Source organism: Sorghum bicolor, chromosome 10 (genome assembly GCF_000003195.3).
Source record: "Sorghum bicolor cultivar BTx623 chromosome 10, Sorghum_bicolor_NCBIv3, whole genome shotgun sequence".
Lineage (NCBI taxonomy): Eukaryota > Viridiplantae > Streptophyta > Magnoliopsida > Poales > Poaceae > Sorghum > Sorghum bicolor.
Window position 1 is genome coordinate 54582239 of NC_012879.2, and position 22430 is coordinate 54604668.

Consider the following 22430-nt stretch of genomic DNA (forward strand, 5'->3'; position numbering starts at 1 on the left):
TAAACCTAGGGCCAATATGGCCATGGCCCTAGGCGTAGGAAAAAATACTAGAGTATTTCTTTTGTTTTTTTCAGCTAAATCTACATATTAGCATTACTTTTATTTATTAGCATGTGATCGATGTTGGTAATTCATAGTATTGGCCCTAGTCGTGAAAGTTCCTCAGCTCCGCCACTGGTCTATCTATCCATATTATCATCAATAAGATGGATCTGAACACAAAGTATGATTCATATGAGATAAATAAAGTGAAATATGTATGCTTTTTTGGTTCTTCCACACATTGACCCTTCCCTGAAATTCCATTTTTCTCCTGGAAGATTACCAGCACTTCCGGGGAAAAAAACAGAGAACACAATGAATCAATGATTACATTTTTCCTTAATGAAAAGAGAATGGATAGTGTATGGCCACTAGAATATTTTCAGTACTACAGAACTACCTCCGAGAGACCAGTTTGGCAGCCCCTGCATCAGATTCAGAGCTGGCTGGAATTCTTGTGCAGCTGACCAAAGTGGTATTTTGCATTGTTGCCAATTGTTGTGGATTTAAGAAGATCAATGAACATAAAGAAAGCTAAATGTACGCTATCAGTAAGCAATTAAGCATATAGATATATTAGAGAACATTATGGTAAAATACAGATCACGCAGACTACAACGTTTATGTGGTTCGTGGGGATTAGAGGCAGTGTTAGATGTAACTGAGGCACCTCTCACATTTTGAATTTGGTTCGTTCTAATTTTATGTGAAAATATTACATTTATAATTATATAACAAAGAAATGGCAAAAAAAAAAAAGCTAAGCGCGCTAATGTCTAGCGCACAAGCATATAGATATATTAGAGAACATTATGGTAAAATACAGATCACGCAGACTACAACGTTTATGTGGTTCGTGGGGATTAGAGGCAGTGTTAGATGTAACTGAGGCACCTCTCACATTTTGAATTTGGTTCGTTCTAATTTTATGTGAAAATATTACATTTATAATTATATAACAAAGAAATGGCAAAAAAAAAAAAAAAAAGCTAAGCGCGCTAATGTCTAGCGCACGCCACCACGGGAGATACAACTGCGCTCAAATGGCGCTTTTCAAATCTTTTTTTTATTACGACTGTGCATCTCACTCTCGGAGAAGATCTTTTCACTGCATTATTTTTTCATCCGTGCCCGGGCCCGAGGTCACGGTTGGGCTCGAAGGCCTCTTTTTGTTGTGCACTAAGGCATCTTTCGCAGCTGACAGCCGTGTATCCGCCCGTGGAGGCATTACGGTGAGCCGAATCCCGCTTAATATCCTGATCTTCTTCTAATTAAACTCCCGGTACGGTACAATCAGGAGAGGGCGAACCCAGTAAAGTTAGGGTTTGGGCACAGCGGGAAGGGAAGGGAAGGGGTAGGAATACCTGGCGGTTGCTCGTCGCCGTCGACGAGACCGACGAGGCCTCGGCACCTGCCGTTGCGCGGCGGCGGCGCGGCGGTAGCCGGTAGGCAACCCAGTCGTCGCATCGCAGGTAGAGTAGAGAGAGAGAGGACGCGCGTGGCGTGGTGAAGCGAACTACTGCGGCGGACCGCGGACGGACTTAAAGGTCAGTCTGGGGTTGTTCGGCCCATTTGGCCCAGTGGGAGCGCACCCGCACGGGCCTTCTCCTGGGCCGTCCGTCATGCAATTTTTTTTTCTTACTAGCATTTTTTTTTGACGAGGGCCTTGTTTAGTTGTGAAAAGTGAAAAGTGAAAAGTTTTCGGTACTGTAGCACTTTCGTTTGTTTGTGACAAATATTATCCAATCATGAACTAACTAGGATGAAAAGATTCGTCTCGTGATTTACAGCTAAACTGTGTAATTAGTTTTTGTTTTCGTCTATATTTAATGCTTCATGCATGTGCCACAAGATTCGATGTGACGAGGAATCTTGAAAACTTTTTGGTTTTCAGGATGAACTAAACAAGGCTGAGGACTAGCAAACTTCTTTAGCCTTATTTAGATGCGAAATTGTTTTGGATTTTGCTACTGTAGCACTTTTCGTTTGTTTGTGGCAAATATTATCCAATTATGGATTAACTAAGATCAAAAGATTCGTCTCACGATTTACAGGCAAACTGTGTAATTAGTTTTTGTTTTCGTCTATATTTAATGCTTCATACATGTGCCATAAGATTCGATGTGACAGGAATCTTGAAAACTTTTTGGTTTTTGGGTGAACTAAACAAGGCCTTGTTTGAACCAAGAAAGGGGTCTGCAAATGTGGAGTATCAGCTAAATTTAGGAACCAATCTTACAATTTTAGATCGCTTCTCCAAGTGATTGGGCAGAGTTCTCTTCTTCCTGACCAAACGGCTATCCTCGTCCACACTGCTTAAGCGTACCCTCATCACTACCATAAAAAAAAAGAGTCGCAGACTCATGCACACAGCTGGGTAGAAAGTATTAGCACACAGCTGGGTACACAGTTAGGCCACTCCCGGACTTGCAGTCTTGCAGCGGTCAAGAACTGCAGAAGCATTAGCGGTCGAGAACTGCAGAAGCATGTGTTTGAGCCTGGACCAACAGCTGATGTGTGTCAGGCATCTTGTTTGTCCCTTCAGATTGCAAAACAATGCATACGCCGATCCGTTGAGTGCTGACCGTTCGCCGGGCGCGTCCACGTAATAGAATCCTCGACATCTTGTGTTTTAGTTGATTCTAGGCCTGGTTTAGTTCAAAAAAAATTATAAAACGGATACTGTAGAACTTTTGTTTGTATTTAACAAATATTATTTAATTATAGACTAACTAGGCTCAAAAGATTCGTTTCACAAATTACAGATAAACGGTACAATTAGTTATTTTTGTATCTATATTTAATGCTTTATACATGTGCCGCAAGATTCGATTTGACGGGAAATCTAAAAAATTTTGCAATTTTTTTTTTGAAACTATTGGGTCCTAGTTGATGCTTTGTATTCTCTCCTCTCCCACGTAACATGACTATGTACGTACGTATCCAGCATCGTGTCAGTTCATAGTCAACGTCACCAACCCGGGTGTTTTGTTATTTTGTTAGCCAATGTGTCTCTATCACGGTCCTATTCCTTCTCTTGTTGTGCTTGTAGAAACAGTAGCTGGGAACATGTCTGCCGGCATTTCTACTTGCAAAACCATTGTGTGACTCTGTATCATTGTTAGCTCGTTGCCACCTGCCCAAAGAAATCGTCTTCTAATCCTGTCAAGCAGAGTACATCGATTCAGCCTTTGAAGCAGACGTACGTTCCGGGGGGGAATCAAGTTTCTGCACGCAAATTCACTGCTGGCTTAGCTAGTTTCATTTGTCAACAATTCTCTGGTAGTCTTGTGGATGCAATGCACTGTGTCCTGTGATCATATAATAGGCTGGGTTCAGACGCAATGTACATATGTACCGGCCTGAGCTGGAGGTTCTGGAACCCAACAACCGTGCACGGACAAAACCTCCGCCATCCAGACTCCACAGTTCCGTCTAGATTTTTTTCGAGCGCATATATATACTGACGAATGATGGGTCAACGTCATTATTACCATTTTTGCTAATTAAATAGATGAAAGTGTCCACTAATATCCTAGTATTCCTACTGGTGACTGCTGAACTGCTCCTGTCTTTAACAATGAACATGGACGGATAACTGAAGATACCTTGGTGCTTTATTCTTGTCAAAAAGATTTAAAAAGAAGATCTACATGATGCCATGCCACAGCCCAACAGCCCCTGCTAGTTGCAGCACTGCATGCTTTGCTCATCAGTGTTCAAGATTTGCTACTACTTTCTTTGCGATCGACCCTGTGTGTTCGAGATTTGCCACTTTGATGATTTCATTTGAGGCCTTTTCCATGATTCCTTCCACGTGCTCATGCCATGAGATCGATCACGTAGTACAGGCAGCATTTCCTGCTCTATTTTCCCTCTTTCTAATCTATTGACTGACGTGCATTTTCATATAAGCAATCGATCTCCCGTTTTCAGAGCTTTGTTCACTGCATGCCTCTTTGTGTCATGTACTAGCCGAGTCCTGGTCCATGGCGTACAAGGACGGGCTCCACTACCACTCTACCTGTGGAGTGCCGAGGCAGAGAACCTCCTGTTGCCAAAGAGTGCAGCATCTGCTGCCATTGCCAGCCGCACATGCAGATGCAGATGCAGATGCAGATGCCACCTGATCGGCCAAGTGGTTTCAGGAGTCCCGGCATATAGCCGGCCGGTGTTAGCTCACACTAATCTTTGTCTCACTCTTTCGGGTGAGTAGACAAGGTTGGGACCAAACGATTCCTTTCTTGTCACAGGCTCTAATCCTCTCTCCAACCGCAATCAAGCATGCCTAGATATTTTGGGAACCAGAATTTAAAGCTGACCAAAAGCTACACAAATAATGATCATAATCATATAGATTAAGAAAATGATAACCAAGTTAGACAATATTGTGAGCTATTAATCTCCTTTGATTTGGCTGCTTTTGGCTTTTTCAGAGAATAAAGGGAGGAAAAGATGAGAGGTATGGCAACAGGTGGTGTTGGAGCAGTTAGATGTCACATCATCGAGTGACGTGAGTACATAGGATTAGGACTTGTTGGGAACGCATGGAATTTTTCTTGTTTCTGCGCTTTTTATGTAAAAAATAAGCTGATTTCTATGAAATCCCTGCATAATTCTTTCATGTCAATTTTCTGTGTTTCGGACAGGCTCTTAGAGCCTTTAACTTCTTTTTAGCATTCCACGAAGCCCTGGCCATCATGTGCATTGCAATCAGTCCAAAGTCAGGTGAAAGATTTACAGGCCCATTTCTCCCAATATTACAGTCAAGCCAACCCACTTCTGGAAACATCTTATAGTCTCAACTCTCAAGGGTACCCAAACGGACATGTAATACGGAGCTCTAGACGCAAACCTCAAGTGTCTTGCAGCTCTGTCTGTGCATATTGCAGATCAACCATCGTCTGCGTATTTTTCTCTTATAACAAATCAACGAATAATATTTTTAGTCATGACTTATCAGCTAAGTGAACAAATATCAGATTCTCCATTTTGCCCTGCACGACCTTATGTCATCCAAGCTCTTGAACACAGCGTTTACAATATCTCAAAAAAAAATCAGCCCCAGACGATAAAGACAATTTATCTATCAGCAGTCACTTCACTAGTATAAAACAACCCCGACTCCTAAGTCCGGATGCCATGGTTTGCAAAAAAGGAAAATACTTTTAGCTCGAGAAGAAAATTCATCTAACTTAGAGGATCTTCAGAATCTCGATTTTTTTGGCAAGATTAAAAACCGCTCTCCAATAACTCTCTAGCTCACCTCCTAATGTTTCCGCACTTAGAAATTTTGACGCAACCATGCGTAAAATATACGTGCATCTAGCAGTCAGCCAATCCGTAGGTGGAAGGACGTAGAGAGGAGTAAGGAGAAAGACATTTACAATACAAAAGACAAATATATATGCAATAAATAGTTTAGATTTTTGATGCAATAAATATGCTTCCAACTTTTTTTAGAGAACCCATTGATTTATCAAGTAACTTTTTAAAGAAATATTAGAGAGCATCTCCAAGAGATTAGCCAAATCATTTTTTAAAGGTAAATTTAGCTATTGTTGAAGGAAAAATGTCTCCAACAGACTCTGTAAATGACTCTTCAAATTTGACAGCTCTCCATCCCACCTTATTTACTCTCTACTTTTGGATAGTCTACCTCACTAGCCATCCTTTTACAGAGTCTGTTGGAGTACTCTAATATCTTTTTGTCAAATCTATTTTAGAGAGTAGCTAAATTAGTAAATTTGGCTAGTTTTTGGGTAATCTCTTGGAGATGCTCTTATTAAATATTGCAGTTAATCATAAAAACGCAAAATTGGTGCATAAATAAATAAATTATTAAATGGAAACTACATTGCGCAAAAAGCGGAAAAGAAAAGGACAAACGAAGGAAAGAAAGCAAGGACGGGGTTGGAAGAAAGAAGAAGCAATCAGCGCAGAAAATCCCCCGCGTATATAACCGCTCTCCACCGCTCAACTCCCCTGCGGACGCTTCCCGTCCCCCCTTCACCTCGGCACCGCACGCCATCCCCAACCAGCCTACGGCGGCGGTACGGCCGACTTCTAGCAGTTGCTTCCAATCCATTCATTCGTCCGCAGATTTCTCCATTAGCCGTAGAGACAGTTGATTTCTAGGTTAGTTTGTTGCCTTTGTGGCTTTGTTAGTTTATTAGGTCTATCAAAACCAATTCGCCGACATCACTTAAGCAAGGGGGAAAGCAGGGGCAGTAAAAGAAGAAGAAGAGACAGGTGAGAATCTGCTTGTTTTCTGGATTCTTGATGTGTTGCTGATCCAAATTCCTACCTTTTTTATGGTTCCCCATCTAGGTTTCGATTTTATACCGGTCATTGCAGTGACTCTTACCGATTAGATTGCGTGATTCCTGCTCTAGTGGATTGGGGAATTCTTGATTTTGTTCCTCCTCCATGTTCTGCCCTTTTCTTCCCCATCGATTTTCGCTTTCGCTCTGGTCAGTTCGGTGCTTATCTTCACATTCCAGTATAGTTCTTTCCAGTACTAGTATAATCGCCGGAAGTTAGGAGCCTCACTCTCTGTCTGTGCTTGCTTCCAATGTTAGCTCAACTGAAATAAGCAAGGAAAGTTCGGCTTTTCTCTGTTGGGTGGATGCATTGAAATTGTGAATAAAAGAATCTCGGCGATTTGATAAAAACACCAAAAACATGCTTAGAGCGCTGTGAAGTCTTCACACTTTCCTGCGGAATAATGTATTGGGATTTGTATAATGGTGAGATTTGCTCTGCAGGAATGGCAGGACAAAGCTCAGACTCAAATCCCACCGATGTATTCGAGGAGTACATGCTGCTTGAGAAGGATCCTGATCTCTACCGGATGGTTTTCTCTGGCCCGAGCCAGATAAGCCCATGGATTGACCCGAGCGTGTTAAATCTGAAGCACCGGATAGGGAGAGGTCCATTTGGGGATGTCTGGATAGCAACTCATCATCAGAGGACTGAGGATTATGATCGGTACCACGAGGTCGCGGTGAAGATGCTACATCCAATTAAAGAGGACCAGCTGCAGTTCTTCTCAGCGAGGTTCGATGAGATCTTCAGCAAATGTCAGGGTCTTGGCAATGTTTGTTTCTTGCATGGCATCTCAACACAGAATGGGAGGGTATGTTGGTCTTGGACTGGTTGTGACATGTTCATCTTTATTGCCTCCCTATGCTAGGTCTCTCTGTCATATCATATTGGTGATTAATGTTAATCCATAGCGTATTTGGCTTCATGAATTTTCAGATTTGTATAGCTATGAAGTTCTATGAAGGATCCGTTGGAGACAAGATGGCTCAGCTTAAAGGTGGAAAGCTCCCTTTGTCAGAAGTTTTAAGGTATGGTGAAAATGCCTAAAGATTTTTATATATGCATCTGTTGCACCATGGCAACCATTAAGATCAACATACACGATAAAAAAGATCTGAATTTGAGCAAGTAGTTTCTATGAGGCAATGAGTATCATATTCTAGAGCTTTTTTTCTCCTTCTTGAAAAATCATACTCAGACTAGAAATTCTGTAGTAATATGTTGATTTATTATGGCTAAAAAAAGGAATAGCAGGACATTTGTACTCTTACTGCATAGTACAATAGTTTGAGAAAAAACTGTACAGTACAATGGTCTGGTATCCAAAACCCATGTGCTGTCTTAACTGCCACCTATCTTATATCAATTAAGTATGACTTCAATTCATTGTTTCCCTTTGGTACTGCTTATGGTGGTATTATTTAGAGGTGTCATGTATGCTTATTTTCTTGAATATTCTTTTCATGACAAATTTAAATTTGCAGATACGGAGCTGATTTGGCACGTGGTGTACTAGACCTACACACCAGGGGGATATTGATCCTAAATCTGAAACCTTGCAATTTTCTCACAGACGAAAATGATCATGCTGTGCTGGGGGATTTTGGGATTCCATCCCTGCTGTTTGGCCTTTCATTACCTAATCCGGACCTTATCCAGAGGCTTGGAACTCCAAATTACATGGCTCCAGAACAATGGCAACCAAACATCAGAGGTCCGATTAGTTATGAAACTGATTCATGGGGTTTTGCGTGCAGCATCCTTGAGATGTTGAGTGGCATTCAGCCATGGCGTGGAAAATCAGCAGATGAGATTTATCAGTTGGTTGTCTTGAAGAAAGAAAAGCCAATATTCCCATACAGTCTGCCTCCAGACATTGAAAATGTTCTTTCTGGATGCTTTGAGTATGACTTCAGAAAACGTCCCTTGATGAAAGATATTTTGCAAGCATTTGAGAGGTAACATGATAAGTATCATGGTTTCTCATTATCTGCAGATTTTTATTTGAATTTCCACTAGATGAGTAATTTTACCATGGTTTATTATAAAAACCTGCGTTTAGTACATCTAAGACTGCTAAGTTCTACTGTAATATTGTCTTGTCACCTATCAAATCATAGAAATGTGTGGGCATGCTTTGGTTGTTTCTGTTTGTGATATTTTCCCAATATCATATTTCCCCCTTCTATTTCTGTTGAGCAAAATGTTAGAGCACCCGTTGACCTAACTTAGTTTTCTATTTTTCATTTTCTTTTAGTGCTAAAGATGCAGATCATGATAACATTGGATGGGGCAACTCTGAAAATGTAATGGTAGACAGGCCAGCCATGGCAAACCGCATTAATTGGTTGCACTTTAAGGACAAGCTTGAAGTGGGTGACAAGGTCCGTTCAAGAAAGCTTAAAAACTCTTGCAGTCCTGAAACTATGGAAATCCCTGATGGAACCATAGTTGGCATTGAGGATGAAGGAGAGCGTGATCCTTACATTCTTGTACGAGTCCATGGGCTACATGGCCCTTTAAAGGTTCGCTGTTCAACAGTGGAGAGGGTGACATATGGTTTTGCTGCTGGAGACTGGGTACGGTTGAGGGAGGAGGACAAGAAGCGCTCTCAGGTTGGCATTCTTCATAGCATTGGCCGTGACGGTGCAGTGACTGTTGGTCTGATAGGAATGGATACCCTTTGGAAGGGTAATTATTCAGATCTCCAAATGGCTCAAGCCTACTGTGTTGGACAGTTTGTGCGCCTAAAGGCCCATATTTCAAACCCAAGGTTCGAATGGCAGCGAAAGAGGGGTGGAGGATTAGTCACAGGCCGAATTTCACACATACATCCGAACGGGTGTCTCGTCGTGAAATTTCCTGGCAAATTTAATCTTGGTGAAGTGTGCAGTTGCTTGGCAGACCCCTATGAGGTGGAGGTGGTGAGCTTTGACAAGTGCGAGGGGATTGTGAAGAAGTACGAGCATCTTGAGGACTTCCATTGGGCAGTGAGGCCCCTGTTCATAGCTATTGGTTTCTTCACTGCTCTCAAGCTGGGTGTTTTTGTTGGGAAGAGCATTGCGAGGCCAAGGAGTCGGAAGGTTGCCAGCATCTCCGATCAGAGCAGTGATTACCAGCAACAACAGCAGGTGCAAAACAGTGCTAATGGGGCGTGGCTTCCTCCACCAGTTGCAAACATGCTTTTCGGAGATGTTGTTGGGACTTCTGGATAAGAAATCATAAAAGGTCCATGTGAAGATGGAGGTTTGCTAAAAATAGCTTCGGGGAATTGTGGTTCCTAGTTGTGCATATTTAGGCCTGAAATGTTTTATCTAAGCATTTGTGAATATCTCTATTTTCAGCAACTCTGCAGCACAAGTTCTGTACATAAACTCCATAATTATCGTCTTATAAACATACAACTATGCGAAGCTATTTCTTGTTCGGTGGACTGTTTATACCATCCCAATCTTGTGTCCTGAGATCTCGTGTTTTCTGTGCTTGTGTTTATGTATGATGAATTGATGATTCCAGTCGTGTATTAGTTGAAATCCTAAAACTGCTCTTTGCATTTGTTTTTACTCAAAACTCTCAAAATAGTTGACTGTTGCAATTGCAACCCAAACAATAAATGCAGCTCGGCAATGTCTGGGATCAAAACAACCAACAGGATCGGCGGCCCTAAATCGTTGGAATTATGTTCAGTGGTTGCTTCCTTTGTTTTTTCTTTTTTAGAAAGGACCACAAAATCTCTTATAGGGATTGAGAAAACTGAATTCCAGTTTTAGTTTATAGGGGAGGGCATCTACAATTGGTTGAGAAAATCTATCCACTTTACAGTTTCCTTTGCATTTAACATTACATAGCAAACTTGTTGCAGTGTCTGTCACAGCTCCATCTTCGTGAAGACCAAAAATTCTTCAGTTGCATCAGCATCACAAACATTCCCACTCTACGCAAAAATATGGTAATTTCGAACAGACAAAATGAGAAAATCCACAGTTTTGTAATATGTTCAAGGCAATTCGACAAACTTGGACAATTACCTGCCGTTGGCAGATTATATAGAAGTTTATCCAGTTCAAATACTATTGAAAGTGGTGTACAACAAACTGATAGATACATGAGGGAGGATGGTTAACGGTGAACCATCAAACTGCCTCCCTATCTAAAACCTAAACCCCCAAAAGTTGCATTCTGCTGCCAGAAGTAACTAGTACACAACACTGCCAGGCTCCTCTCAAGGAAAACTAGCCATACCATCTGACTCTGAATTAGAAATCAAGCTGTGAACCTTGTGATGAGCAACTACTTGATGCAGCAGATGAAGGCCCGGTTGACCCATCAACTGGAGCCTGGTTCAACCGTTCCAGCACCAGCAACCTCCTCTTTCGTAGCTTCAGAGAAAGTGTGGATGCCTCTAAGATCACAGGGACCTGATTGCCAACATAAAAGGCATCAAAACAAATGAAGACTTAGCATTTCTTTTACAGAAGTTGTGATTGTGAATATTTCGGTACCTGACTATTAGTTTGTGCCACCTTGTGGACATGCAAAAAACCAACCATATCTTGATATCCTGTGAGCAGTTTTGCCAAGTCTTTGTCCTCATCTGTAACCAAGTAAACGGGCAATTGAAAGACAGAGTAATGTAGGTGATCGAAATGGTTACTGAAAATAAATTTCAAAAGTCCAAGCTTGCCTGGAATTGCTTTGATGGACAGAAGTGTATCTGCCAGGTGCTGCCATCTCTTACAGAACGAATTTGACAGAACTGTACTCGGAAATGTTATAACAGCAACAGAGTTAGATGAGCGCACCATGGCCTTCAGTGATCTGATAAATGAGACCATGTCCCAGTCCTGTAATGCGTGAATTAAGTGATTTTTCAGATGTAATTACATTCAAACTTAATAGAAAATAACAAGAAGCATAATTTGATTTCAAATTTTCAGCACACACTACAGTCACCAGCTAATGAATATTAGTAGAATTAAATGCTAACCTTCTCAAAGTATCTACATTGCGGTGCACAGAGTGATTGTATAGCAATTCTCCCAGCAGTTAAACTCCCACCATCTTTTCTGAATGTGGAATAAAAAATAGGTGTTCAGATTTAATACTAGGCACAGTGCATGGGTAGCAAAAAAAAACTCGACCGGGGCAGTTAAGACTGCCGCTGCAGCTTCCAAATTAAGAAGAAAGTGCCAATTTTATCAGAGCATTACTCAGTGATGAAAGGGTTCTGCAACTATGCTGTGATATTCCTCAGCTAAAGCAATTTTTGAACATTGGATCAAGACCTGACCTCACCTTGGAAGCTTGGATAAGAAAGCAGAACAACAATCCTGGAGGCTGCTCAGAGTGTCAGCATCTTGAATGCTTACACATTCAATATTCTGCCCATTAAGTAAATGCCTTTCCAAGGGCTTCCTCAAATCAAAATCATTGCTAAATTCCTGCTTATTGTCTGCAATGATGCTAAATGAGTCATTGAGTCAAGACTTGTCAGGGACATCTGGGAATAGAAGCAAGCTTAACTTAAATAATATAGCACTAGAAATCATGCTTATACAAGCAAAACTAATATGTATTGCAAAGGTTAGCTGTTTGTCTTGTCAACATCAGGTTGCAACGAATGATTCTTTGCAATGAGTTGATAACAAAGGCAAAGAGCAAGAAATGATCAGCTTGCTAATGATTAATATATCTCTCTTCTTTTTAAACAACATTCCATATCATATCGTAATCAAGAAAACTGGCACGAAAAGCATGGTTCCACAAAAAAAAAATCAATAACAGAACAGACAAGATTAAGAGATGGAGTGAAGGGCCCACCTTTATGTTCAGCACGAGAGTCATCCCCAAAGTATTTCTTGTACTGCCAAGCTATCCTCAAACCCTCATCCTGTATAATGAAAATTTCAGGGAAAGAAGATCACTTCTTGGAGACTATAAGTACATTAATAAATTTATTCTGAAGACCTACATTTGCTCGTCCATCACTACTTGCCGCAGCCCCCATTGCTCTGTGTCGTCCATCCTCCTTTGAAGATGAAACTGGAGCAGGTAGTGTACCAAGGAACAACCGCGGCTCCTTCATAGCTCCTGAAAAGAGCAGGGGCTGTTTGTGCACAACACCCTGAGACATGAAGCACCGAAGAAGCAGTAGGTGGTGTGGTGCATCAGCGTCCTCCATGATCATTACAACTGAGCCGAGAAGGAATCCACCACCCAAAATCCCTGCCAGAGGGCACCAAATAATAGTGATTCAGTAACTACCGATGCACATCATTTTTCTTCCAATAAAAGCATGCTTTCCTTTTCTTTTTCACCCATATCTAATTTCTAAGCATACTCCAACCAGGCTAATTACTTTACTTCATGGCTGTACACCACTTCTACAGTCTACACATCCCAGATCTTTTAGATAACGGAATATAATTATCTCAGCATCTGTATCACAAGGTGCACATAGCCGAACCTAGAGGCAAGGCAAACGATAACACATAGGCCTTGTTTAGTTCCCAGAAAATTTTGCAAAATTTTTCAGATTCCCCGTCACATCGAATCTTTAGAGGTATGCATGAAGTATTAAATATAGACGAAAATAAAAACTAATTGACGAGACGAATCTTTTGAGCCTAGTTAGGCCATAATTGGACAATATTTGTCAAATACAAACGAAAATGGTACTATTCACGTTTTGCCAAAAATTTTGGAACTAAACAAGGCCATAGTAGATGTAAGCAAATAAAATCTTCTCCGAATACAGGTCACTGAAACGCTCCAATTTCCAATTCTATCGTTTCTGTCAAAACTCAAAACGGTCAGATCAAACATATATGCCCAAACATGGCCGATACCGAAATACTGATAGTTTCCTCACTTAACATCAATCGATACATGAGATTTTATTATTATTTTTTAGTTAATTTTTTTTTTAAAAAAAAGAAGAGGGTTTGAGCAAGAAGCTGCTTACTGTCGAGGTCGGGGATGCCCGAGGAGACGAAAGCGGCACCGTTCGGGCCAATCCTGACGCCAGCGGCGCCGGATGAGGAGGCCACCGGGTTGGACGTGGCGCGGGAGAAGCTGCTCCGGCCAAGGGTTCGGCCACCGGCGGCGGCCATGGTGGCGGCGGCGATGGTTCGTAGGAGAGAAGAGGTTTCGGTTTCTTTTCGTCTCGTCTTTGTCGTCCGTCCCTGGGCCCTATTTGCGGTAGACGCGTAGGGCCGGAAACAATACGTCCAGTTTTGCAAATGCAAATTAGTTTTGGGCCAAGCCCATTTATTACAATAAGCACACGGGCCTGCACGAGTGGGCGGTGCCGTGCCGGTGCGGCGCTCACCCGTTTGGAGTGGCAGGCAGGGATGAAAACGGATCGGTGGCAAGTAAAGAACCACCTCAACTAGATTCAGATGGTAAATGACAAAATTTAATCTAAGCTTTGTGGTTCAGACAAGGCATGATTTTAATCCTATACTAGTAGATAGTATGGTCTATGCATTGCAGGCAGTTTTCTTTTCCTTGCACTTTCATCTTATTATTCTGTCATCTTATTTTTCTATTTTGTTGTTTGAATTCATTTTATTTTTCCTCTTATATTTTTTGTTTCTATTATATTTTTATATGTTTCCATAATATGTTATGATATTTTTTTTTGGGTATAGTTGCAATTCCTCGTGGGAGAACTTAGTTATTCCATTATAAGTTGAACATTTCAAAAAACGGCCGAGTGACACGGCCAACTTCTTCCTCACGGTAGGAGCTCCCTTGACCCGGCCCTCCTCTCTGGCCTCCGCTGGCCCTCGTCCTCTCCTCTGTCCACCGCCCCACCGACGTGTTTGAGCTTCGCCGAAGCTCTTCTTCCCTTTCTTTCTGCTTCTATGGTGAGCTCGGCCATGGAGCTCCCTCGTCTCAACCTGGCCAAGGCGCTTGTGTTTGTCCTAAATGAATGGCCAACGCATCAACTGAATAAATAAAAAACAGATGAGTTTTAAAAAAAGCTACAAATAACCAGGCCTCTCTTCATATTACTTACTTGTCTAGAACTAAATCCAGTTGCCAACTAATCATATTTCAGCTTATTTATTTATTTATTTATTTATTTATTTGCTGGAACCTGGGTCAGCACATGAATATTTATAGGTGTCCACTACATCTATATCGTTTAATTTGAAAAAGAAAAGCATCTCCAACAATTGACAAATTTTGTTTGCCAAATTTCGAGTTATAGCAACTTGCTAAATAATTTGACAAATAGGAAAAAATGACTATCTCCAATAGTTTGCCATTTGAGCTTGCCAAATTAAAAAAAAAGGCGACATGACTGCTGCGGCTGCTGTCTTTAAAGGAGGTTGAGGACCAGTGCCTTCATCTCGCGCCGGAGGCGGCGACCCTCTTCAGCAGCGGGCTGACGACTCCGCCGTAGTAGTAGTTGCAGCAGCCGCCGTCCTTGTCCCTGTCCTTGTTCTGGAGACAGCGGATCGACAACACGACGCTGCGCTCCTCCTCGTCGCCGACCCACGGGACGGCCTCCAAGTAGTGGAGGCAGGACGTGACGCAGACGCGGAATCCCAGCGCGTCGGCGGCCTTGATGATGCCGAGCACGCGCGGGACGCTCTCCTGCTTCAGCAGCAGCCGGTGCTTGGCCTCGTCGCAGTACATGAGCCCCACCGTCTCCACGTACATCTCTGCGTCGTCGCAGTCGTGGATCTCCACCACACAGGGCTGGTTGGGGGCGGAGCCGGCGGCGGCGGCGGCGGCAGAGAGGCGGTGGGCGAAGAAGGCGCTGCTCTGGGAGAGGACGTCGCTGTGGACGCTCATTCTGACCGCGATGCCTTCTTTTCCGTAGAGCATCACCGTCAGGTCTCCGGCCGCCCGAACCCGACGCAGACCTTGGCTTTGGTTCTGGTGCTGTTGGTCGTCCGTCACGGCGGGCACCGGGTCGTCGGTGACGGACAGCGCGGTCTGGACCGAGGGGGCTCTGAACGGAGGGGTCGAGGACGGGAGAAGGGCGCGCGCTCGATGGCGAAGCGTTTCCGCGCGCGGAAACCTACACGCGCGACTCCAGAATTTGGCAAACGTCCATATTTGGCAAATACATATAACAAACTGTTGGAGATTGTTTTGTTGCGTTTTTTGCTAAATTTTTAGAATGGCAAGTCATTTGGCCAATTATTGGAGATGCTCTTAATAAGACAGGACCCCCCGTCCGGCCGTCCTACACGCATCCATACTCTCTCTATCTTGACTAAAATGAAAGCAGTCGCTTGATGCAAGATTCGTGTGGTCTCCAAGAACAAGAATCGCAGTTCGGCATCTTCTCTCCGTGGATCGCGACAAAAACGAGAATGCGAGATCACCAGAATCAGAATCAGAATCAGAAAAAGAAACAGGGAGAAATAAATTATAAATTCACCTAACTGCGACGTGGTGACTGGCATATATTAAGGGGGTGTTTGGGACTGCTCTGCTCTACGTTTTTTTAGCTCCGCTCCACGTTTTTTAGCCAAACAGTTTTAGCTCTACACACTCAGTTCGAGAAAAAAATGTGGAGTTATGAGAACATCTACAGAGGTACTCCACAAACTCTAGTTTTTTATGGAGCTGCTCCACGGCGGAGTTCATGGAGCAAAGTTCGTGAAAAGTATATCATAATGCCGTTGGGAGTCGTTGTCTGCTTTGCCGCCCAGAAACAGAATCTGTTTGGTCCAATATTCTTGGCACACCCCTGTCGTGCTCAAACATACTCTGTTTGTTTGTTGCAAGGAATGTCGTTCTCACTTTGTTAAAAAATATCTTTAACTTTAATTTAATATACATATATAAGATTTTTAGTATTTATGGCACATAATAAATATTATTAGACTAATTATCAAATATATTCTTATACTCAACTTATTTAAAGATATAAGTCTTTGAAAATTCTCATAGGGTAGGATTTATGTGTGTGTGCGTTTATATGGATGAGTGTATGTGTGTTATCTGTTATGAGTGTATGTGTTGTATTATATGATTGTAAAGAAGAATAGATTTAATAAAAGAGTAGGATTTATATGTGTGCGTTCATACATATGAGTTGTATTATATGATCGTAAAAAAGAATAGATTTAATAAAAGTTAAGAAAGTTTGATTTGTATAACATTTTATACCACTTTTTGGAATGGAAGGAGTAAATTGATGTTTCGCATGAATATTTGTGACCCTTCAAGTGTTTGTCTCATTTTTGTTTAGTTGATTTGTTACTTTTAATTTTGCTTCGTGTACAAACATGTATTTGACTATGTCCATGAAATTTATCTGTTTGATTCGTGGACAAGGTCGCCCTTCCCTGTCACAACTGAAATATCAGAAGCAAAGCATTTTATTCAACAATTCCTATATATACATCATGTAATCATGAGTACTTGATGGTCTTGACGTTATTCTTTAGTTTCAAATTTAACCATCATAATGTAAATTCTAAAGTGTCTAGTTTGGAAATGAGAGATTTCACATTTGCAGTTTCTGGCTTGGAAAGTGTTCTTATAATAGGTCTATGTAAATTTATTAGATTTTATAAGCATATTTTAATAGAAAACTACGGTTAAATTGCTCATATGATAAATTTATATACGATTTTAACGGTGTTTTTTTAGTGGTAGATGATGCACTCATTGGTAGCTAGATGTATGTACTAATTTCATTAATCTTAGGATCTATTGACTTAATCTTTCTTGTGCTCATAGGAGGAGTGTGTTGGCATATTGTAATTTGCCAAAAAAACGCGCTCATGGAAGAGAGTAAAAAGTTGAAAGCATAATCCTTTTACCGGATGAAAGCATCATTATTTATTTTCTTCTAAATTATTTCTCGTTTATTCCAACTCGAGGACTTGGTCTCAAATTAAACTTTCATCTTTTATTTATTTTATATTATATGATATATAGGCTTATAAATTATGATAATTGAATAGTATATTTTATTATAAAACTAACTATATCAATTTAATATTATAATAGTTAAAAATTATTATTCAAAATTTTAAATCTTAAAAATCCTATACTTCTCCTGTATTTTAGGTGTTTGAATTTTAAAATGATTTTAGACAACACTCTTGTACTACGAAATAGTACACGTAAATTATCACTTTTGTTATTTGTCTTCCTGTCATAACATATCAATTTTTTTTGTCCTGACTATAGAAATAATGTTAAATTATCTTTGTGCCAATACATATTGGATTTTGTCAGGTTTGTAGTTTTGTCTAAAGGATTTTTATTTCTCAGAACAAAAAAGTGCAGAATGTGTCTACCGAAATTGCGACGAACCAAAACTGTAAGTTTAGTATAAAATATATATAATAATCATCGCCTCATAGCAAAGTAAAATTCAGACACCTAAAATTTAGCAAATCCCTATTTCTTAATATACTTGTACGCCTTATAAAATAGTAGAACGGAGCTAGTAAATATGTTGTGACAGTGTCATCTCGTATTCTCATCGATCAAATACACAAACATGTCACTTGTCTTGTTGAACGCGGCATCTGAGCATGGCCCAATTTGCTTCGGTGCTCACTCTGCAAAACGACACCGCGAGTTGTGAAGAACATTTTTTGCCATCCTCGTATAAGCTATAAACATAAGCTAGTAGCAAACCTTGTCGCTGGGGTTGGAAGCAAGCATCGTCCCGAGCGCACACGCCAATGGATGACCACTACTATGTCTATGTCTACCTCGGACTGGCTCTGGTGTCGCTGCTGCTCGTCGTGCTCGCGAAGCGCCGGCGCGGCCGGGCGGACGGCCACGGCTTGCGTCTTCCGCCGGGGCCGTGGCAGCTGCCGTTGATCGGCAGCATGCACCACCTCGCGGGCCAGCTCCCGCACCGCGCGATGCGTGACCTGGCGCGTCGCCACGGGCCGGTGATGCTGCTCCGCATCGGCGAGGTGCCCACGCTGGTGATCTCGTCCCGGGAGGCGGCGCGCGAGGTGATGAAGACGCACGACACCTCGTTCGCGTCGCGGCCGCTGAGCGCCACCGTGCGCGTGCTCACCAACAACGGCCGGGACATCATCTTCGCGCCCTACGGGGAGCACTGGCGCCAGCTCCGGAAGCTCGCCATCACGGAGCTCCTGAGCGCGCGCCGGGTGCTGTCCTTCCGCGCCATCCGCGAGGAGGAGGTGGCGTCCGTGCTGCGGGACTGCGCCGCCGCCGCCGGCGCGGAGGAGGAGGAGTCGCGCCCCGTGGAGATGCGCGCGCGGCTGTCGGCGCTGGTGGCCGACGCCACGGTGCGCGCCGTGATGGGCGACCGGTGCAGGGACCGCGACGTGTTCCTGCGGGAGCTCGACCGCTCCATCGGGCTCTCGGCGGGGTTCAACCCGGCGGACCTGTGGCCGTCCTCCCGCATCGTCGGCAAGCTCAGCGGCGCCGTGCGGCGCGCGGAGGAGTGCCGCGACACGGTGTTCGGGATCCTCGACGGCATCATCAAGGAGCACCTGCAGAGGATGGACAGCAACGGCGCCGGCGCCGGCGAGGCCCGCGAGGACCTTCTCGACGTGCTGCTCAAGATACACAAGGATGGCAACCTCCAAATCCCGCTCGACATGGACGTGCTTAAAGCCGTCATCTTTGTAAGTTCTCTTTAGCTTACTATCACTAATCCTTTTGATTTTTTTCATTACTTCAATCATAGAGTTTAGATACCGCACGGCAAAACAGCAGGGATCCGTCTTTCTCGCGTCGTTTGTCACAGTGCGTGTACCAGGAAATTGTAGGGTGTGAGCTTGACAGATAACCGTGACAGTGCACATCGTTTGTCCCTGAGTGCGGAGATGCATGTCCACATCTTACTATAAATCAACTAACAATACTTTCTCGTCGACATGTCCTACACCATGCATTAATGACGACCAGCCTCTGTCTGTCTCGATCTGTGAAGGACATCTTCGGCGCCGGCAGCGAGACGTCGGCGACCACGCTGGAGTGGGCGATGGCGGAGCTGATCCGGAACCCGAAGGCGATGCAGCGGGCGACGGCCGAGGTGCGCGAGGCCTTCGGCGCGCGCGGCGCGGTGGCGGAGCACGCGCTGGGCGAGCTCCGGTACCTGCAGCTCGTCATCCGGGAGACGTTCCGGCTGCACACGCCGCTGCCGCTGCTGCTCCCGCGGCAGTCCCAGGAGCCGTGCCGCGTGCTCGGCTACGACGTGCCGGCGGGCACCACCGTGCTCGTCAACGTCTGGGCGCTGGGCCGCGACGGGAGGTACTGGTCCGGCGACCCCGAGGAGTTCCGGCCCGAGCGGTTCGAGACCGACGAGGCCAGCGCCGTGGAGTTCAAGGGCGCCGACTTCGAGCTCCTGCCGTTCGGCGCCGGCCGGAGGATGTGCCCGGGGATGTCGTTCGGGCTCGCCAACGTCGAGCTCGCGCTCGCCAGCCTGCTGTTCCACTTCGACTGGGAGGCGCCCGGCGTGTCCGAACCCGCCGAGTTCGACATGACCGAGGCGTTCGGCATCACCGCGAGACGGAAGGCCAACCTCCTCCTCCGCCCCATCCTCCGCGTGCCCCTCCCCGCCGGTGTCTAATCGCCGCCCTCACCCCACGCCGCTAATGGTTTGCTCGTTACTTGTGTAATTGTGTCAGTGTGCATTCACGTGAGAAACTGCTCTGGCCGAGGAGCGTTTTCTGTATCTTTGTGTTTTTCTCCTGGGCCCTACTATAACCTGGTTCAAGAACAATAGGTCCAAGCCCATCTACATTATGGGCCTACTTGTTTGATATGGGATTTCAAAGAAGGATCAAGTCCTTGTGCACACCCTCTAGCTCTGTCTGATATGTAGGGATGCCATCTTTTTATCCGTGGATGTGGGTACCCATGATATGGACAAGGTGTGAGTTTTAAAATGTATTTGCGGGCACTCGCAAGAATATACATGAATATATGTTCGGTATTGTTAGCGCTCGGATGTTCGACCTCAGCATTGTGTTCGGACGCTAAGCTCCCGACCCATACCACACGGAGAAAAAAAAAAGAAAAAAACCCGTCACCCCCAACCAACTTGCTCCGCGCGGGGGACCGCCCTTCGTTCGCTCTCCGCGCAAGGAGCCCGTCTCCACCCCGCCCCGCCCCTCACCTCGTCGCCCCTATCACATCCGTCCGCTTACAACACGTTCTCACAGAAACCGACTCTCGCCCTGCGCTTGCATAGAGAAGAAAGACGACCCCCACGTACACAGATCTGTCCGCCCACAACCTCATCAATCTAGTTTTTTTTTTATTATTTTTCTTTTATGTCCAAATCATACTCCGGTGATGTTCCGTGCTCAAAATTGGACATTTGCCTTGAGTCACTCCAAATGAGACCAGCCAAAATACCAAGAAAATCCGCTGCTTCAGAGGCAACGAACTTGTCGCTAGTATATTTGAGTATAGAAGATGCCAATATCAAAGAACTGTCCTAGTGATAGTGACGAAGGAAAGTTGCACTGTACGTCTGTACATCAGACTAGAAACCAGCTTCCATTTGGGGCAACCCTTTTTTTTATATGCTCTCTCGCTGAAATTTAGCTTATACTGACTTGTTATTAAAAAAATATTATTTTTTTAGAAAAAGTATTATCGAAGCAGTGCTACAAAACAGGGTTATACTCTCTGTATATTTTTGTTTGTTGGTTTTATTTCCCGAGAAATCAAATGAACTCAACTTAAATATAAAAAATATTAATATTTATGGTACATAATTAGTATTATTAGATAAATCATTGAATATATTTTTACGATAAATTTATTTAGAAATATAAATACTCCTAATATTTTATATAGGTGTTTTTGGTAGAGACAGATATAAGGGCATCCTCAATGGCAAATTACAAATAGCTAGCTAGATAAGTCTTAGAAATAATAAACAAAAAAAATACTATAGTAGAGAGTTATGTGAGTCGCTAGAGAGTTGTTTTTAGACTAACTATTTGAAAGTTACTTAAGGCCTTGTTTAGATCCAAAAAGTATTTAGATTTTGATACCGTAGCACTTTCGTTTTTATTTGGTAAATATTGTCCAATCATAAAATAAGTAGGTTTAAAAAATTCATCTCGTAATTTATAGATAAACTATACAATTAGTTAGTCTTTTTATTTATATTTAATATTCTATGCATGTGCCGTAAGATTCGATGTCACGAATCTCGTAAAACTTTTGAGTTTTTAATTAACTACATCTAAACAAGGCTATTTAATATCTCTCTTCCATAACCGGCCGGTAGAATTCTTTCTAGCCCGTTCTCCAACCAAAAATTTTTCATCCATCCCATCAAATCTTTGGACGCATGTATGGAACATTAAATATAGATAAAAAAATAAACTAATTACACAGTTTAGTTGAGAATCGCGAGACGAATCTTTTAAGCCTAGTTACTCCATGATTAGCCTTAAGTGCTACAGTAACCCACATATGCTAATGACAGATTAATTATGCTTAATAAATTTGTCTTGCAGTTTCCTCACGAGTTATGTAATTTGTTTTTTTATTAGTTTCTAAAAAACCCTTCCGACATCCTTTCGACACATTCGATATGACACCCAAAAAATTTTCATCTCCAATCAGACCCATATACCAACTGTTCGGGAACCTTGGAGACCAATAATACAACGCGGACTGAAAAAAGGAAATCGTGACGTGAGAGAATATACCACTGTACCAGTAGTAAAATAGTCAAAGCTGCACTTGACTAGTTGACAACTTAGGCCCTGTTTAGTTTCCCACCCAAAATTTTTTCATCCATCCCATCGAATCTTTGGACACATGCATGTAACATTAAATTTAGATAAAAAAATAAACTAATTACACAGTTTAGTTGAGAATCGCGAGACGAATCTTTTAAGCCTAGTTACTCTATGATTAGCCTTAAGTGCTACAGTAACCCACATATGCTAATGACAGATTAATTATGCTTAATAAATTTATCTTGAAGTTTCCTGACGAGCTATGTAATTTGTTTTTTAATTAGTTCCTAAAAAACCCTCTGGACATCCTTCCGACACATTCGATGTGACACCAAAAAAATTTTCATTGCCAATCTAAACAGGCCCTTAAGCCTTGAGCGA

General features: G+C 42.9%; 3 protein-coding genes across 4 annotated transcripts; 2 read left to right on the forward strand and 1 right to left on the reverse strand.

Moving 5' to 3' along the window:
* Positions 6009-9820, forward strand: LOC110430959 (E3 ubiquitin-protein ligase KEG). Its single transcript, XM_021449247.1, has 5 exons — positions 6009-6294; positions 6810-7180; positions 7306-7397; positions 7854-8327; positions 8627-9820. The coding sequence occupies exons 2-5, from the start codon at positions 6812-6814 to the stop codon at positions 9582-9584; spliced, it is 1893 nt and encodes a 630-aa protein (XP_021304922.1). The 5' UTR covers positions 6009-6294; positions 6810-6811; the 3' UTR covers positions 9585-9820.
* LOC8058391 (elongator complex protein 4) lies at positions 10332-13576 on the reverse strand. 2 transcript variants are annotated; one of them, XM_002438682.2, is made up of 8 exons: positions 13334-13576; positions 12341-12594; positions 12190-12259; positions 11665-11821; positions 11357-11435; positions 11054-11213; positions 10872-10963; positions 10383-10787 (listed from the first exon to the last, which is right to left on the reverse strand). In XM_002438682.2, exons 1-8 carry the CDS (start codon positions 13479-13481, stop codon positions 10626-10628), a joined length of 1122 nt encoding a protein of 373 aa, XP_002438727.1. In that variant the 5' UTR covers positions 13482-13576; the 3' UTR covers positions 10383-10625. The 2 variants fall into 2 exon arrangements, with proteins under 2 accessions (XP_021304923.1, XP_002438727.1); XM_021449248.1 differs by having other exon boundaries at positions 10332-10787; positions 10872-11213.
* On the forward strand, positions 17832-20289 carry LOC8067700 (premnaspirodiene oxygenase). The gene is made up of 2 exons (XM_002437288.2): positions 17832-18965; positions 19274-20289. The coding sequence occupies exons 1-2, from the start codon at positions 18042-18044 to the stop codon at positions 19910-19912; spliced, it is 1563 nt and encodes a 520-aa protein (XP_002437333.1). The 5' UTR covers positions 17832-18041; the 3' UTR covers positions 19913-20289.

Bases quoted from the DNA above. Each gene is read 5' to 3' on its own strand.
- LOC8067700 (XM_002437288.2), top strand. From the start codon at position 18,042: ATGGATGACCACTACTATGTCTATGTCTACCTCGGACTGGCTCTGGTG. The intron at 18,966-19,273 runs GTAAGTTCTCTT...CGATCTGTGAAG, and splicing joins TGCTTAAAGCCGTCATCTTT to GACATCTTCGGCGCCGGCAG.
- LOC8058391 (XM_021449248.1), bottom strand. From the start codon at position 13,481: ATGGCCGCCGCCGGTGGCCGAACCCTTGGCCGGAGCAGCTTCTCCCGC. The intron at 11,822-12,189 runs GTGGGCCCTTCA...GCATCATTGCAG, and splicing joins CTCTCGTGCTGAACATAAAG to ACAATAAGCAGGAATTTAGC. The intron at 11,214-11,356 runs GTTAGCATTTAA...CACGCATTACAG, and splicing joins AATGTAGATACTTTGAGAAG to GACTGGGACATGGTCTCATT.
- LOC110430959 (XM_021449247.1), top strand. From the start codon at position 6,812: ATGGCAGGACAAAGCTCAGACTCAAATCCCACCGATGTATTCGAGGAG. The intron at 7,181-7,305 runs GTATGTTGGTCT...ATGAATTTTCAG, and splicing joins TCTCAACACAGAATGGGAGG to ATTTGTATAGCTATGAAGTT. The intron at 8,328-8,626 runs GTAACATGATAA...ATTTTCTTTTAG, and splicing joins ATTTTGCAAGCATTTGAGAG to TGCTAAAGATGCAGATCATG.